Raw genomic sequence first — 18546 nt, 5'->3', positions numbered from 1 at the left:
AGATGTGAAGCAGACAGGCCACGCGGGTTAGTGACACTAACTAATTCAACAGTTTAAACAACTAAAATCCACCTCTGAGGTGGACACTGGTATGAAAACCTCAAGACACAATTCCAGCCGCACAGCCAGATGGACTGGCTTTAGGGGATTTATCCACAGCTCACCTAGAAACACTCCTGGTGCTGCTATGGCTGTAACACAATATAGACATGTCGGCACAGGAAGACGAAACTGCCAGCTGGGCTGAGAGGACCGAGGTACAAAAACAAAATTCCCTGTCAGTGTTCATTTTTATTTTTCCCCTAGCAAAACAAGATCCTCACATTAAAGAAAAGAAAAAAAAAGAGCAATCACAGAACGGGGGATGAAAAGGCAGCTGTCGAAAACATGATTACATTCCCGGACAGGCGTACAGCCCTAGAAAGTTCTGAATAACACATTTCTAAAGATGTTTTTTAATAACTACAGGGTATTAATTACATATAAAGCTACCAACCCTTTTCAAAACCTGTTTGGAAGTGTTTCCCACTAGCAACACCTTTCGAACACAGCCCGCAATGCAGCGACGCTGTAGGTACCGAGGAACTGTGTCTGGGGCTCTGGCTGGATGTGGTATCCACCACGCACCCCAACGCTGGCTGCACTTCGCTGCGATGGGGAGGGCTCAGCCAGGGGACAGACGTGTGGGGGAACGGGCACAGGGAAGGGCTACGGCCCTCCGCTTCCCTGCTACAACCACTTCTGCAACAGCGTCGTTTTCCTGATCTGAGCGGCTGCATCACCGCGAGGTCAGCACAAGACCCTATGACCACATTGCCATGGCGCTGGTCGAGCGGGTGAACTCACTTCTGGCCGTTTCTCACACAAAGGCAAAGACAGCACAGCCAGGACTGCAGCCAAGGCAGAGAATGGAGCAAATGTTTGAGAGACGGCCCGTCCCACAGGAACGCTGCTTTCCTCCATGGCCCTGAACATCTGGCCAGCATCTCTGCTGTCAGTCCCATGCGCAAGAAGGCTGTGACCCAGTGGTTGTCCTCCCGTCGTCCTGTCCTTGCCTGTCTCCATCTAGCGTCTTCCAAATTGGCATCAGGCGGCTCTGAGAGGCTGGGGCTACCTGTCGGCCCAGCCCCAGCCGGCCAGTGGTCACCAGCTCCAGGCGCAGATGAGCTCTGGGTCTCCATTCCCCAGCTGGGGGGAAATGTATCACTTCTCTCTGTCGTTCATCCTGATGGAAAGCATTGTTTAAGAGCTACGTAGTCCACAATTAATCCAAATAATTAATGAGAATAATTAAGGAGAGGCCCAACTAATGTTTGCAAGCCTCTAAAATAGAAAGGTTGCAGATGTCATCTGTTCTGCATCCAGAATTTGGGATAATCAACCCCAACACCCAGCGCGACAGACAGCAAACCAGTTCAGAGGTGCCCGTCCTACTACTGGCTGCAGCACAAAAAACCCCGTGCAAAAACGTGGCGCAAAAGCACTTCTCATTGCTGAAACACCGGTCAGGGCAATAAAACTGTTTCCAGGCCAGGAGAGGACACGGCAAAAATGGTTCTAGAGAGGAGCGACGCAGCGCTGGCAGAACTGGAGCATGGCAGACACAGCCAGTGCTCTGCTGGGCTGCCGCTCGGGTACCAGGCTAAAACCACATGTGGAGCTCTCGGAGCTGGGAAGCTGCCTGAAAAACAGATTTTCTCTGAGAAATAAAAATACAGGAGGGTGATCTTCAGCTGGGAGAAGGGTGGCAGCGCCTGGCAGAGCCTCACTGCTTATAGCGAGGGCAGCAAACAAGGGACAGAACGAAATGCCCTCCCGTGCACGGGAGAACGAATGCTTGGCAGGGCCTTGCAGAGCAGGGAAAGGGAAAGCCACAAGCGCTGCAGGCAGCGCTGCCAGGTGACGAGGGCCTAAGGAGAGGACAGGCAGGGTGTTCTCTCTGCCAGAACTGGAGTCCAAGCGGGGTGTTTCATCATTCTGTAAAATACCTTGCTGCCTGGGAGGCGTGTGGTGCCTCCTGGGTGCTTGTGGGGGGGCAGGGGGAGCGCGGAGCCGTGCCCACAGCCTGCCCAGAATATCCCACAGCAGCTCCCCATGCGGGGAACGGCCTTGCATGGCCAAGAAAGGCAAAGAAAGCACCCACCAGACTCCGCTGGCAGCAGCACCCCAACAAAGGTGACACTGCGACCCAGTCGTCACGCCCAGCTTCACACAGCATCTCTGTGCCACCCCAAAACTGCGGTGCAACAGCACTTCTCATTGCCGAAACCCCGGGCAGGGCAGTAACCATGAGCCCGTTTCTCTGAGCAGGATTATCGTTCTTCCTTCCTCTGCACGTGGGGGGCACCGAGGCACAGAGCAAGTGAGCAACACGACGGGTGCTCCCAGGGTTCAGTAACGAGACAGGGGATAACAGCAACACCCTCTTTGGCTTCAAGCCCCTTGGCTATCAGGACGTCTCTCAGCACGCACCACCCTCCCCAACAGGGACACGCAGGCAGAGACAACCAAACAGGGGCACCTTGGCAAAGCATTCGAGAGTCGCGAGCAGCTGCTGGAGACCTTGCACTTCGCAAACCTTCCTCGGCACAGATGGGGACACGGAGCAACAGGCAACAACAAAAAAAAAACCTTCCTGGGGGGATACAAAAATAATACTGAGTACATTCCAGCTTCCCCAACAACAATCGCCTGAGAAGCCGGCACTATGGGAAAGTCTCAGCTTGCTTTTCCTGGGCATTATAAATAGAATTACGGCTGCAAGCAGGGCTTTAAATGTGGAGGAAGGGGGAAGAGGCCATTTAATGGGCTCTGTTTGAACTTGGGCTCTGGCCGGCATCCAGCTCTCTACAGAACAGCTGGTCACTTCCTGCCGAGCGAAGGCCAGCATCGCCACGCTGAGAACCAGGAAGCCTCGGCCGTGGGCCGCCTCTCAGATCCCGGAGTTTGCGGGCTCACCGGGGGCATCGCGCCTTGCACTGCCATGCATGTCACTTGGGATCCTGCTCCACTCCCGCTTGGGGCCAGGCCTGTGTTCTCCCATGTGTTAAAATGCCAGCAGTTGGACATTGTGAGACTGAGCAAGAAGATGTGAGGCTTCCCCATGAGTCTGATTTGCAGGGCTCACAACCGAAGGGCCTCGAGAACTTCTCTTCCACTGAGCTGCTCAGTTTCTAAGCCCATGTGAAGGCTCAGTGTCCACCAAGCTCTGCGGGACTGAACCCCACAGCCTGCTCACACTGCTGGGTTCTCCAGCCTCGTCTTTGTCCAGGCGACTCTGCCACTGCCTGTCCCTTGTGGGTACGCTGCTCATCACAAACCCTGCAGAGCCTCGCCCTGGGCAGCCTGGCGTCCTGTTAACCGCTCCTCCTTACTCTAGCTCCCACTCACCCAGGTTATGAGCCCCCAGTTCCCCAGGCCACCTTCTAAGCACTAGCATCACGCTTTAAGCAGGACACATCAGAGCCAGTGGCTCGTTCTGTAGTGGTACCACCAGGGCCCAGCAGTTCATTACTGAGTCTCGCTGCTCCCTAGCCTCTTCTCCCACTGCTTCAACGGTAGCCAAAACACCTTCAGAAAGCCTTCAGCCTACGGGCTCTGACCTCTTCCACTGTAAGAAACAATGCAGACACACACCAGTATCCTGCCACAGCATCGCTGCCTCTCCTCTCTCCTCACAGCTGCAGGCCGTCCGCTCCCCGCCCCTGAACAGGCGCCTTTACCCCCAGCCCTCCGGCCTGGCGCTGCTCACGGCTGCCTCACAGCCTCCTCCCGGCCTCACAGGCCTCCCGCCTCACGGGTCCCAGCCTCCTCCTGGCCTCACAGCCTCCTCCTGAGGCACAGGCTCCCGCCTCACGGCCTCCCCCCGCCCCAAGGCTCCCGGCCCCGCGGGTGACACCTACATCCCCCCCACAGCCGCCCGCCCCCAACGGCCGCCGGACGCGCCCCGGGTGGGCGGGGCGGGCGGGAACGCCGCGCGCCGGCGCGCGGGGTGGGCGTGGCGCGGCCCGCGCCTTTGTTTGGGGCGGCGGTTTCCCAGGCTGCCCGGCGAGGGGCGGGGCCCGGCGGGCTCGCGGGGTCAGTCGGAGCGCGGCGGCGAGCGAGGGCGGCCGTGCAGAGCCTTGCGGAGCCAGCCCCAGCCCCAGCCGAGCCGGACCCGAGCCGAGGATGATAAACACCCAGGACAGGTGCGGGAGGGCGGGCGCCGCGCCGCGCCGCCCCGCCGGGCTCCCCCCCGCCCCGCCGGGCTCCCCCCCGCCCCGCCGGGCTCCCCCCCGCCCCGCCGGGCTCCCCCCCGCCCCGCCGGGCTCCCCCCCGCCCCGCCGGGCTCCCCCCCGCCCCGCCGGGCTCCCCCCCGCCCCGCCGGGCTCCCCCCCGCCCCGCCGGGCTCCCCCCCGCCCCGCCGGGCTCCCCCCCGCCCCGCCGGGCTCCCCCCCGCCGCGGTCTTCCCCTCAGAGCGGCGGCGGGCGGGCCTGGGGCGCGGGCGGGCGCCGAGGCGGGAGCGGGCCCTCGCCGTCCCCGAGGTGCCCCCGGGCGGGCGGCGGGGTGCGGGAAGGGGGCGCTTCCGCGGCAGCGGGGCTCCGGGCACCCTTCGGCTCGGGCGGTGCGTGGGTGCTTGTGTTTTCCCGGCTGGCCGGGTTATTTTCCGTGGCTGTCCCTTGCTTGGAGCCCGGAAGGCGTCGTTCCATGAGCCCCTGCGGCACCGCGCAGATGAGCACCCGGGGGACCGGCCTGGCTCCTGGGCCGCGTTGGGTGGGCCTGAGCTACGCCGCCTTCCCCACAGGGTCGTTTGCAAGTTGCCTCTCAAATCAGGTTCCTTAATACGTGACTTGCCATGGCTGGCAGCGTAGTATCTTATTATTATTATTATTATTATGTGCTGAGTGCAACTGTATCTTCAGAGCCTGTTTTGAAAAGGGGGGGAGTAAAGAAAACAAACGAAAAGACTTCGTTTCTGTAATGCCGAGGAAGCTGCGTGGATCCTTCTGTCAGACCCAAGTGTCCAGTGCAAATAAAAAAAAAAAAAAAACCAAGAAAATGTGCCGCTTTCTAGGCCCCAAGGTGCCGTTCGTTGTCGTGGACTGAAAGCAGCGCTGGCCTTGGGCTTCAGATGTGAGGGCTGTTGACAAGCAGCCGTGATGGGGTTCAAAAGTTGAGGAGCTGCCCTTTGCGCTTCCCAGGGACAGGGCACGGAGCTGAGATCGCTGGAAGCTTAGCGAGTTAAAATTATACCCGCTGGCTGACAGCATGCGATTGCTTCCAGCTCCCGTCTCAGGCAGGGCTTGCTCAAGAAGCTTTGGCTTGGGAAAGGCACTCAGTGATCTGAATGCATCGTAATCCAAACCGAACTGCGGGAAAGCAGCTTCTCGGAGGAGAAGGCAGGCTGGGAGGGAGCACAGGCTGAATCTTTAAGCTATAGGCAGGCCCCAGGGAGCAGATTTGGAGCAGGCCACTCGCACACGGATGCAGCGAGGGATAAGACTTTGTTGGGTGCTTGCATGTCCTTCTTCCCAGGGTCCTAAAGTGCATCTGGAGGAGGCAAACCCGCTTCTGCCTGATGGTGCTGCTCCTGGGACCTGGCTGGCTGCCACTGCAAAGTTTTTGGGAGAGGATAGCAGTGGTGTGGAGGTCTGGGCGAGGCGAAGCCCCAGCGCCGCAGGCAGGCTCGGCAGCTGAAGGGGTCTTGTGTTTTGACTTCTGCTTGTGCCAGAGGAAGCAAAACTGGGAAGTGTCTAGAACTGCTTTGCATGAAAACTACAGCCTCTCTTTTTATTTTTTTTTTTCCCACAACTACACTTCATTATCCAGCTTCTTGATGCCTTGGCCGCAAGTTGGAGCGAGCTATCAATAGTACATTGTTGACTGGGGGGTGAGGGAGGAGGGAAGGGAAGAACAAAGCTGCCAGCAGCTTTCTGGGGGTGGAGAGCTGCACAGCAAAGTGCTTTGTCATGTCTCTTGACATCCACTACTACTGAATACACACTGGTCCATTGATAGCCCCGGTCGTGCCGTGAGGAGGGACTGTATTAATGCGAAACGCCACTGAGCATGTGTGCGAAGGGGTCTGCCCCGAGACATCTTCGGTGCAACCACTTAATATCTTTTCCTCGTGTGTTTAGACAGCATTTTTTCTACGCAGTGTCTGCTGCAGGCCGTGGCACACGGGAATGCTGCTGAAGAGCTCAGTCTAGCAAACCTGGAGGAGGAGGAAGTATGTGGAGGGAGAATATTTGTGTGTTTCCTGTAGAAAGATTATTTTGGTATGAGATGGCAGGCCAAGTTATTCACAGATTCTGCCTGTGTCGTAACCATGTTGGCAAGTTAGTTTTTGGCATACAGACATGCCAGATTTCAGTAGCTTGTTCGCAGCCTGGTGTATGCTCCAGCATTCTGTGTGGGCAGTTCAGGTGATTCTGACAGTGCAGCTCAGTGCTTGGTCTTTGGACTCTTAAGCCTGTTCACCTGTGGAGAGGGATTAGAGTAGAAAAGCACTGTCTTGGGAGCAGCTTGAGTGAGAAGTGTTAGGACAGACAGTAAGTTGTTAATACACTTGCAGAGGCTGTCCCTTAGAGCTTCGTTCCTTGCTCCGTGTGTCCATCAAAAACTCCCAAATTCTCCTTTGTTTTGGTGGTGTTTACATAGCTTTGCACTGGTGTGTTTCATAATGGGAACACTGGGGAATGACTGGTTTCTCTGCATTGCTTTTGCAGGCTTTGTTAGAGGAATACCGCTGCTGTGCCGTGCCTCAGCAAAGAGCTTTTGTGGTACTGATAAAGGGAGCGGTGCTCCAGAAGTAAAATAATTTGCTTCCGTGAACTTCCTAAAAGCTAGGGCAGATATTGAAGCCTGCGTTCAAAGTGATCCTGAAAGACCGCATGTAGGACATCCAAACAAACTTAGAGGCTGCCAGGGGAACTTACTTTCTTGCTCCTAAAAGTAGATCTGTGGGGTGAACGTGTAGTTTTTAGCGTTTGGGTAAAGGATGCTTGTATGATGTTTTATTTGCGTGCGAAAATGTCGACTTGGACGTTGCAGAGCATGTTGAGTATGTGAAGAACCAGTCCTTTCACTCCTCCTGGTTTTGAAAATGTGAAACTTGAAGCCTCCTCCCTCTGTGTCCTGTTGATCTATTTGTAGATATTTGTCTATAGAAAATGTGTGCTCATCTGGTCATGCGTTTCCAGCCATCTGCTATTGGCAGTCTTCCAGGCGTCCCTTATTAGCATGAGGTTGCTCAGCACTCTCTGGGTTCTTGGCTGCAAAGCCCCTCCTCCATTGCTAACAAAACACCGCTGGCTTCTGATATGACTTGGGCAGTGAGTGTTTTTAATGTAGCTGTCCGGGCGCTAAAGCTGGAATTGCTGCCTCTGACGGGCTGTGGAGGAGCGGGGCTGTGAGTGGTTTGGGCTCATGAGAACCTGTAACATCCGAAATGTGATCCCTGCTAATGTAACCTGGTGTTCTCTCTCTTTTTCTTGCAGTAGTATTTTACCTTTGAGTAACTGTCCCCAGCTGCAGTGCTGCAGGCACATTGTTCCAGGGCCTCTGTGGTGCTCCTGATGCCCCTCACCCACTGTCGAAGATCCCCGGTGGGCGAGGGGGTAGCAGGGATCCTTCTATTTCAGCTCTGATCTATAAGGTGAGAAAGACCTGATGTCTAAATAATGACCTGTACCCGCGTTGCAACTGTGTTTGGTTCCTTTCGCAGTCTGATGGGAATAAATGCAACTAACTCCAAGGTAATAAGGAACAGTTAATTTTTCAGTGATCCTGTTGGCAGATCGCTAAGCTGCATGCAGCGCTCTGCTGCTTAAATATCACCTGCTGCTGAAGCAATGAGAAGCCTTTTCTCAAAGGTGTGCAGCAAATAATTCACTAGCCCCATTCCGAGAGGCCTGTCTCGGCTATTTTATACAGAGCCAGCACTATCAAAACGTGAAACAACTTCTTAAAAAGAGGAAGCAGAAAGGTGAAATGCAGAGAGGATGGTTGATAAGCTTCTTCCTGTGCCTTTGTCCAGAAGGTAACGCTGTCGGGGCCTGGGAGCTGCCTGAGCCGATGTACAGAGTCATTCCTGGCTTCACAAAACAGCGCGGTGGCCATCCACCTCAGAGGCGAATGTTTCTACAACACATGTGTAGGATGAGGTGAGGTCAGGAAGGCTTTGTGTCTGCAGACTTGCGTAGGAGCATGTGGATCTGCCTAGCTCTCATTTTTTGTCCCTCTTGATTTTGTAGTTTTCCTCCTCTCGAACAAGGAGACCAGGGTGTTCCTTGCTGTAGAGCAGCTGGCACTCGTGCAGCTGTGTGTGGGATTACAGTGGCACACATCTGTCTCTCTTCTGGGCCAGGGGCTGCTTTGCCACAAGCCAGGGAGCAAAGTGCTATCAGATGAGGTAGCTTAAATTTATGCTAAGCTTGCAAATTTGTCTGTTCAGTCAGGAGTGTTGTCATAGGTGTTAGACTTGTTTTTTAATTACCTCGTGGGAGGCACACAGACTTTGTATGACAAAGATACAGGCCCTTCTGGCTCACAGCTACCAGAGTCTCCTCTTGAAATTCGCGAGAGAATCACAGACCTCATGCCTGCTTTGAGAAGAGTTTTCTTTAATGCGGCCTTGGTGAATTTTTAGCATGTGCCTCACCCGCTTACCTTGTGAATAAATGCCAACCTCCGTAGCCTCTTAATAATAACGTGACATCAGCTTAATGCTATCAGGCTGAATTGTCACAGATGTTAGAAGGGTATGAAATCCAGAGAAGCGGCAGAGAGGTAGTGAAGAGCACAATGGGCTTCCTGTCAGATAAAGAAGATACATAAATAGCTTCAAGGGGGCTCAGGAAAAATAATGAATTCCCTCTGGGCAGGAGAGGATGAGAAATACAGGACCCTGCAATGTAAACTCCTGCAGGCCAGCTTTGCCGAGCCTTGCGTACACACCAGGCAAGGTCCAAAGGCAGAAAATGGGCTCAACGTGGAAGAGATGCTGGTGGAAAGAATGACCTTTGGAGGCTTTGAAGTGTTTGATTTCAGTATAGCCTCGAATTTACACAAAAGCTTTTGGCAGTGGCATGTAGGCAGGGGCTGCTGCCTGTGGGGACGTCATCTTGATAGCTGCATCCCAGAAATACGGGCATAATTCTTTCTGGGTTTACTGCTGAGAAAACCTGGCAGAATCTGTCAGAAAATCAGCCCTCTATGTAACGTAGCTCTTCCCAGAGCAGAGTGGGCTGTGTTGCCCAATGCTTTAAAGTCCAGCCACAGATGGGCATCACTGGGACTCTCTCTGCCCCTCTCAGCTGCCCGTTCAAGCTACCGGTGCTGTAGTTACAGCAGGCTGAGCTTTTCGGCGTGACCTGGAAAGGCATCTGGACCCAAAAGATTAAGTACTTTTTCCAGCTGTATCAGCTGTGCTAGTTCAAAGGTTGACTTTTCTGAATGAGCCTGCCTCCTTGGGAGCACGCAGCACAGGGCTTGTGTACACCACCACTATAAATTAAGCAGCTGGGCTCTCTATAGTTGCTGGTATTTTTGTGTTAAGAGACTTAATACTCAGCCCGTCATCACAGGAGCTTTACTTGAGCTGGGAATGCAGCAGCGATCGGCGCCGGTGCTGTGCAGCCAGGACAGGCTCTGGCTAGCAGACTGGGCAGGAGGCTGCCAGTGTCGCACATGCCAGCAGTGAGGCTGTGACATGGCCGAGTTTCTCGAGTTGCTTGGCTGTGGTAGATCGTAACATCCTTTCTTCTCACGCTGCCAGTGCGTAGGGGCCTCCTGCTGTCCTGCTCAGGACATCTGAGGAGCGTCGCTGGGTTGGAAAATCTTGTGCTCAGTGAATTGTAACCAAGTGGAAGCTGGTCCTTGTGGCTTTACTTCACTGAAATGGAGCCTAGGGCTGGATTGCTGGTGGCTTAGGCAGCTGTGTATAAAAGATAGCCTGGTGGGGTTTCTTTGCCCGCAATAGCGTGGCAGGGGGATTTTGCAGGGGTGAACTAAAACCAAACATTTGTTGCGTAAACAGGATTTTGCTTTGAGCAGCTTCCAAAGAATTCTGGGCTGCTGCTTCACAGGAACAGCTTCTCTCCCCAGCATCTCGCTGCCTCTCTTTTGATGCCTAGAAATAAAATATCAGCTGCCCAAGACAGGCTGTGTAAAGGTAATTCCCGCTGAACCAGGGGAATGAGTTCTGTTACTCCCTGTGGTTGTGCTGCCTTTGTTTAGTGGGCTGTCGCATTAGGAGGCTCTTCAGTGGAAAAACCTCGCTAGGTTTGGAGTGCAGGGTGTAACTTCTGGTGACGGAAAGGCTGAGCCAGAAGCCTTGGAAAGCTTTTCCCCTCCTACTGCAGGCTCCTGCCAGTCTTCCCGCACAAATGCATGCGTGTGCCTCCCCCTCTAATGTGTCAATCCCAGCCTGCTTTTCTTAACTTCCTCACCCAGTTTTTGTTTTCATGAAGTATATGAAAAGGAGCATCTGCGAGCTTTTCTTGAGAAGGATCTTTCTGCACAGTAACAACTGTAAAGTCACTGGCGAAGGATGTGCATATAATCCCCCTGGGTTTTTGTCGTTTGTTTGGGTTTTTTTAATACACCTCAGTGGTGCTGGTCTCCCATCTGACTCTTGCTGCTGGCTCTGCAGTGGCTTTATCTGCAGCAGTCTGACTTAACTTCAGCAGCTGTCAGTAGGTTTTTTTAGCTCACTTGACTTAAAACTAGTAAAACCCAGCAGCAGGCGCAGCCATGAAAACTGCTTTCAAACTTGATGAATAAACTTTATTTCCTGCAGGATATTTGTTCTGCTAAAATGTAAACTTGTTTTTCAGCTAAGCTTTGTGGGCTTTAAACAAATGGCAGCTTCCTCTGCTCTGGTCACCAAAGCCAGGCAGTTCTGGATTTGCATGCAGTGTTACTTTGACGCCAGTATTAACATACTCAATGGCTTCTTCCTTGTCACAACAGTCAAACCAAGAGGGATCTATTTTAATACACGTGGTAATAGGAATTGAAGCACTGGGACACAGGCTTGGGGAGCCTAGAGAGCTTCTCGGAGATGTTTTTGCTGAACCGCTGGTCTTTCAGTGATGCTTTTACCTTAATAGCTTAAGAAGATCTGCTTGAAAAGCAGCAATACTGAGGAGCCGTCCATCCTCTGACTGGCCACTGTTGGCTGCTGATGTGTTTGTGCTGCCCCATCTTGTAAATGCTCCTTTGCAGATCCAAACTGGATAGTTTTTGCTGTACTGGCTCTCTGTGTTACGGTCAGAGATGAGTATATCTCATTACAAAGCGTTTACTAAACCTTGTCTGGTCAGATGCTGTCTCTGCAGCGATGTCCCTGGTCTCGCTGTCAGTCCAGCTGATGGTCAGGGGATCAGAGCTCGTAATGAGCTGCTGAATTAATCGCCCTGTGAAAATAAAATGCCCAGAGACTGGATGATCACTCACCTAATGACCTGATGGAGTAAACCACCTCCCACCCCACCTGTTGGTGGTGTTGAGGAGAGGGGGACATGTGGCCTTCCCAGGCACTCCTGTGACTTGGGAACAGAGCAGACATGACTTGTATTATCTGGTTTATGTCTGCCCTTCAAAGCTGTGCAAGTGACTTTGTAAATGTGAGGGAACTGGGATGCATGAGCCTGTAACCAAGCAGGTGGGAACAGTTCAGCTTCTGCTGCAGCTGACAATATTAACTCGGGAACCTAATGAATTTCTTCATTGTTTCATTGGGGCTCTTTGTGGTGAAATGTGGAAATCATTATTGGGCAAGCCAGCTTCCCAGAAAAATTGTACGGAGAAGAAATGGAGTTTTAACCACAAAATTGTTTTCTAGGAACTGCTGAGGCGGTCTGCATGTTTGGCATTCTAGTTGGAGCAGTGCTGGAGAGGGACGTGTACATTTGTGGTCTCTGGAAAAGACCTCCTCGCAATCTTCAAATCTGTGTAGCTTCTGTATGTCTTGGGAGTCTCTCTGCACTATGGATTTTCCTCCCCTATACGAGGAGGCAAACCATTTGCCATACCAATTGGTTGTAAAATTGGAGGAAGCAATTTGTGGTCATCCCTTAAACAAAAAGACTGTGGGGATTGGGGAGACAAGGAAATTAGTCAGACCGCAGCAGCAGATGCTCTTCCAGCTTGTTGGTTCAAGTTGTGTTCTTTGAAGGGTAGTTCATGAACTGCCCTGCAAAGATGTGGCTGGAACCTGCGGTGAATGAATGGACTCTTGCTACCCAGAAATTTAGTGTAACGTAAGTATGCAGAACTGCATTCCCTTGAACAGGAAAACATGACTAGAAAATCACTCTGAGATCTGAGTGCTCTTCGTGGTGTGCCCTGAGCCAGTGAAAGGGGAAAAGTATAATGTTCGTATTAGTAAAACTGTAATACCATTTATTCTGCATTTGCTCTCCCTATTTGTGCTCCCCTGGCTATTTAATATGTGGGACTTTACATTTTTGTTCTTTATTCTTGTATTAGGTTAGAATAAAAGCGAGGCGTTACAGGTAGTTCAGAACAATAGCTCTTAACCCCTCAAATGCTCGTTTAGAGCACTGAGGCTTGGCCGTGAGGTTGCAGACGGCCGGGCGTACCTTTACGAGCTGTGGTGAGTCTTAGTGGTGGATTTTAGCGATAGGCTCTAACTCTGGACACGCACCGGTGTATAAAGGCTGGTCCTTTGTCAGAAGGGCGCTCCCATTGAAAACACAGTCCCTGTGCATGCTCATGTAGGCATGATCTCTTGCGTTTTTGGCCTACAATCTCATGGATGGTTTTCTCTAGCCCTATAAAGCATGTTTCATGGGCTCTGCTCCCTCCCCTGTGCAGGACGAGAAGATCACTGTTAACCAGGATGTCCCAGTGCATGAAGGGAAGCCTCATATTGTCCACTTCCAGTACAAGGTCACAGAGGTGAAGACCTCCTCCTGGGATGCAGTGCTCTCTAATCAGAGCCTCTTTGTGGAAATCCCTGACGGATTATTAGCTGATGGAAGCAAAGAAGGGTAAGTTCAGGGTCCCAGCGCTGCATCCGTGGCTCCCCAGGGAGCAGGGCTTTGCTTACATGGGTGATGCTGTGCGTGTGGGGAGAGGGGGCTGTATGTATGGCAGCTCCGTTCCTGGTTTGTGTGTCTGAAGTATGCCCTTACTCCCTTGTCTTCAGAGAACTGTTCTCCTGTTAGTCCTCCATATATATATATTCATTTTCCCCTGGTGATGATTTCAGATGGGTTACTGGGGTTTTTTTGAGTCCCTATGCTAATGAAAAATAAGCAATAAATGAGCAGAGTGATTCTTTGCATACTTTGGTATGGAGAAATCTACAAGCCTTTCTCTTTTTTTTTGTTTTTTCGTGCTGGCTACTTGGCAAGCTTATTTTGGCAGCCGTTTTCCCCTCTTTCATGGGGAAAAAATACTCCATTGTATTGATGTGCTCCTTCTCATCAGTAGGTGAATCTGCTCTCGGAGCACTGCCACGCAGGCGTTGGGCTCTGCCAGAATCTCCAATTTGTCTCTGTTGGCAGAATATGGTAGTGTTTTGTCCAGACAGCTCTGCTCTGGGAAGTTTGTGTAAACGCAGCTTCCAGAGCCGCTGCTTCCTGCCAAGTGCTTTGCCAGAGATCTCTGCTGGCGAGGAGCACTGTAGCGTAGATGTGGCTTCACTGGATTCCTCTGCGGTGTGCTGAGGTCCTCCCAAATCTCCAAGTGGGCTTCATCAGTAAATGACACAAGCTAATTAAGAAAAAAACCCCACCTCATTGGGCACCTTCAGTAAGTGCTGGTATTCGTGCTGTCTCACACTTGTCTCATTTGACTCCGAGTCCAGATAAACGTTTATGTAATTTCTTCAGATGGCCTGTAAATCTTTTAGCTGTTGAAGTGCCCGCTCTCTTGGGAGCAGGTTCTGCTGGGAGGGTATTTATACACCTGCGTCATCAGGACTTAAAGCGCGATTTTGTCAGATTAATTTTAGCTAGGTAAAACAGCCTGGTAGAGGCTATAATTAAAATAGTTCATTACCATATTAACAAAACCCTTGCAATTTAATCTCCCTTGCTGCACTCCAGTCTTGCTGACTGCTGTTTAATTAGATGTTGATTGAAGCCCTGTTTGTCACTGCTCTAGCAGCCTGCATCATAAGTGGTTGCAAGGCCAGCGGTGACATCGATGGCTCCGTTGTGCCGATCCCTGGGGCTCAGAGAGGGGTTAATGCAGCGCTGCTTCCAGCAAGAGGTGGCAGAAATAATTTAGCTGGAAAGCCAGGAAGCGTGGATTTGGGCTGTGTCAGCTGTGCCATCCAGCTGATGAGTTCAGGAGACAGCTTTGCCTGTGCACGTGCTCCTTCAGTGATGTTTTTCTCTTCTCTTCTGCCTGGCATGAGCTCTTCTCTTTTTTTTTTTTTTTTTTCCTTCTCTTGCACTTCCCATAAAGCGCAGAACTCACAGATCCCCCCGTGCGTGTTGCCAGCAGAGGGGATGTAGCCTGGCTCAGGAGGAGCTGCAATATTCGGCTTCCCACGTACGAAGGCTTCTGCACAAAACCCCTGGCTGGTGGGGATGGGTGCTGGCGCGCGCTGGCACGCCGATGCCAAGGACAGGGCCTCGTCGGGTGGCTTGGTGTGAGGATGGCTCTTAGTTCTGCAGGGCTGCAGAGCCAAGCAGGAAGCCTATTGTTTCAGCACCCATTGCTCACTGGAAGGGGTCTGTAAACACGGAATCCTTCTGCCTGAAAACATCCAAACAGTTGGAAACGCTCAGAGGCTTCCTCAGGACAGGACTTCCCATAGCTGATGTTCTTTTGTCTTCCTCCTCCTTGGCAGGTTATCAGCACTGTTGGAGTTTGCTGAAGAAAAAATGAAAGTAAACTACGTCTTTATTTGCTTCAGAAAAAGCAGAGAAGATAGAGGTGAGAACTTGCCCCTGCTGTCGCGTTTGCTCCCTAGATCTAGAATGGTGCTGCTGAAGCTGTACAAAATGTGGTCATCCCAAGGCAGGGCTCCACGGGACGCTTCCTATTGCTGTAATTGTTACATGCATGATTCTCGTGGCGTGCTTGCAGATCAGAAATAGTTTCTTTTGGAGGAAATAAGCCCTTTCTTGAGACTGTGGGAGCGGAAGGAGTGTTTTGGTTTCTCCAGCAGATATGCTTTGCTGTCCTGCTGTTAAAGTATCACTAGGACTGTCGTGCAGAAAGCTGCTTCTGAATTACTTGAAGTATTTTCTTGTCCAGAAATTGGTTAGTATTTCTCCTTTGGTAAGGAGTGTGATTTGGAAGGAGAAACCAGGGAGGAGTTGTTATATGGGTGTCCTGGTTTCAGCTGCGATAGATATATTAATATATTAAATGAACACTTCCAGCTTGTTGCTCTGATGTTCATCTGCTTTTTAAAGATGTCCTGGCACTTGTGCCCTTCCTCGCCTTACAGGTAATCCTGACCCTGGCTATAGACGCTTATGGCTTAAGGGGGCTGCATTAGATCTAAAGATAGACATGTTGGACAAGTGATTACAGCACGGAAGTTTGAGGAGATTTGTGGTGAGGTACCAAGCTATGGATGTGTCACTTTAAATCTTACTAGATGCAAGATAGTAACCTAGCAATTGCCATGGCAGGAGTAATTCAAACCTTAATTCTAATTTTACTCTGTTGCTTCACAAGCTGCACTGTCTTCTCTGAAACGAAGCGTGTTATTAGAGCTCAGCTGTGCTGAGCCCAGGAAGGTCTCGTTCCATGCTATGATGCCAAGAATAATTTTCAGATTAAGTTCTTGCTATAATGTCACCACCACTGCAGGCTGCATAGGTGACCTCCACAGTGGCTGGTTACAGGAGACATCTGATACTGGGGTTTGTTTATAAAAATGGGCAATGTGTTGCTCTTGGGCCTGGCTTACTTGTACGGGTTCTGGAGCGCTCCAGTTCCTGGGTGCTGGTCTATGCAGCTGAAGTTCAGTGCTGTCTTGCACATAGATAGGAGCTCCTCTGCATGACTGTTCAGTGGCTTCTTGAGGTCGATCATCAGAGGGTGCCCTAGAGATCAGATGCTGCACGGGGGTAACTTTCATGGGCCACGGGGAACTGATTGTTTTAGTAACAAGCGAGCGTGCATCCAGTCACCGTGTGACATAACCTTGTCTGATCGAGATGGGGTGTGGGGGGGCTTCTGGATTGACCCTGCTCTGAATCTCAGGGCGTAACCCTGGTGGCTTTCCTGGCAGACAGCACCGAGCTGTGCGGCGTTGAGTTTCCACTGAGCTCCTTGCAGAGACAGCACATTTCTGACTGGGCCCTGATAAGCAGACTCCTGTTTGCTGCTGTCTGACCCACTTTCGGGGCTCAAAGGGTGCTGGGACCCAGCTAAGTACAGAATAAACACTCTGATGTGCTGCGGGATGGCCACCTGCATCCTGGGAAGGCAGGTCTATGCAGCGGGTGCAGGTAGATGACCAACCATTGCCGTTCCTCGGAGGGGACGGAACAGACATAGGATAAACATGGAGGAACCTGCTCTGCTGCACAATTAAAACCCCCTTCACGCTTAGGAGCAGCTGTGATGGATGCAGAAAGAGATGAGGCCTCCGGGAGGGCTGTCACGCTAAAATGGCTCCTTTCTGCGCAGGAAGCTCTAGATGCGCTCACCGAGGGTGCTCGGTGCGCTTTGATACCCGTGGCTTCTAGGGTGACGCAGGTAAAGAGGATTATTTGTGGTGGTAACAGATTTCCTTCTCTTTGGTAGCTCCACTCCTGAAGACATTCAGCTTCTTGGGCTTTGAAATCGTGAGGCCTGATCACCCCTCTGTCCCGTCGCGGCCAGACGTGATGTTCATGGTGTACCCCCTGGATCGGAACTCTTCCTCTGATGAAGAATAGCTGCAGCAGGTGACTCCAGTGTGACCTGAAAATGCTGTTGAGGGGAGAGAGGGTTACATCTCCTTCCTTGAGGAAAGGGAAAACAAGTTTCTGTTGGACTGAAACTGCATTTCTCATTGTTAGATTGGCCTGTGTATCCTCAGAGTTGACTATCTCGTTGAAATGTGTTGCCTAGAGAACTATATATACACACATGTAATCACCAAATAGTAAATGGAAGATGTTTATGAACTGGCATAGGAGCTCTTTCCGTGCAGCTGTGTGGTGTTAGCCGGAGCCCAGGCCCTGCATGGGGGAGCACAGCGGTAGATGCAGTATCGACTCCTGGACTGCTGTGAACCCGCGTTGGTCCTCTCCCAGTCATGTGACGCGTGCTCATATGACAGACTACCTTCTTGTTTTTCACTCAGACTCTTAAGCAGACAGCATGTTGTGAGTGTTAGGCACAGGGAGGAGACGTGAGCAGTTTAACCTTTAACACTACATTAAACCCCCGTGCGTCTCCCCTTTGGGGTGACCGATGCTGTTTTAACTGGTCTAACCTCTTTTTTTTTTTTTTTTTTCTCCCCAACTTCTTGCTCTTCCAGCTTTTGTTTTAAGCAGTCTTAACTCTGTTCACTGTTACCACTGCACTGTCACAGCGTTCAATAAAAGGGGCATTTAGATGAACTTCACACAGCTGGGGCTACTTACTTGAAGGGAACAGAGAGCCTCTGGTGGGCCTCGGGTAGTGCTGCCATGGTTTCAGGGCGGCAAGCAAGTGTTTGGAGCAATGGGGGAGTATTTCCTTACCTGCCTGCGGTGTGATGGTTGTGATGGTCCAAAGAGCCCACAAAGCCTGCGCCTTCAGCCCCAGGACAGGCGCAGAGCAGGCCTGCAGCTGCACCTGTTCCTCTTCCTCCCCTTTCCAAAGAGATGATCTCACACAGTGGCTGTATTCAAACCAAAGGGGGTTGGCCGTGGAGGCAGGCGTGGGATGCCCACCCTGCCCTGGGGCTTTCCTGGGAGGGGGCTGTGATGCCAGCAGTAGCTCAGTGTCAGCCCTGCCCCTTCTCATGTGGGAGAATGAGGTTGTGCTCGTCTTGAGGTTGTGCTCGTCTTTGTGCTGGCTTTCTCTGGAGGCCACCAAGAAGGGTGTCTTTATAAGGTGGGCCCCGGAGGCGGGCTGTGAGCTCTCCTCCAGGCCTGGCTGCTTGCGTGTGGACTTGTCTTTGTGTGCTTTGTTGTGCTCTCGCCCTTCTGGGGAGGATTTTGTTAAAAGCTGAAGCCGAGCCATTCCATAAACATCATGGTCAGTGTTTTCTGTCTGGTGGAGAGAGGTGGGGCTGGGATACAAGTTTGTGTGAATAAATAATCTTAAAGTTTGTGTCTCTTTTTCCCTCCTTCCCCTCCAATGAAACGGAAGTGCTGGTGGCTCTGCTCCCTCTTCAATGGGGCATTAATCCTAAATCTGGTTTAAAATTAGAGGCTGGGCTGTGCTGCTGGGAGTATCTCTGCCCTGGCTTCTACCGTGGGGCCATCAGCCCCTCTAGTGCTGGCCACGGCTCTGCAACAGGCAGTGCCCCTCCTGTCCTCGCTCTAGGTCCAGTGTGGAGACAGAGGAGACCTTGCACATATTCCCTAGCTGAAAGAACACCAAATTCTTAGTTCTGGCGTTTGGAAGGCCAAGTTTTATCCCTTC

General features: G+C 51.9%; 1 protein-coding gene across 1 annotated transcript; it reads left to right on the top strand.

The window, feature by feature from the left end:
* The first annotated feature begins 4028 nt into the window (after positions 1 to 4028).
* On the top strand, positions 4029 to 18229 carry OAZ2 (ornithine decarboxylase antizyme 2). The gene is given in 6 exon segments (XM_075431805.1): positions 4029 to 4187; positions 7482 to 7557; positions 7559 to 7639; positions 12826 to 13001; positions 14816 to 14901; positions 16732 to 18229. Coding segments are annotated over 6 exon segments (573 nt in total). The 5' UTR covers positions 4029 to 4167; the 3' UTR covers positions 16866 to 18229.
* Positions 18230 to 18546: the final 317 nt, after the last annotated feature.

The sequence above is a fragment of the Opisthocomus hoazin genome, chromosome 10 (genome assembly GCF_030867145.1).
Source record: "Opisthocomus hoazin isolate bOpiHoa1 chromosome 10, bOpiHoa1.hap1, whole genome shotgun sequence".
In the NCBI taxonomy this organism is placed as follows: Eukaryota; Metazoa; Chordata; class Aves; order Opisthocomiformes; family Opisthocomidae; genus Opisthocomus; species Opisthocomus hoazin.
This window is presented reverse-complemented; position numbering and strand designations above follow the sequence as displayed.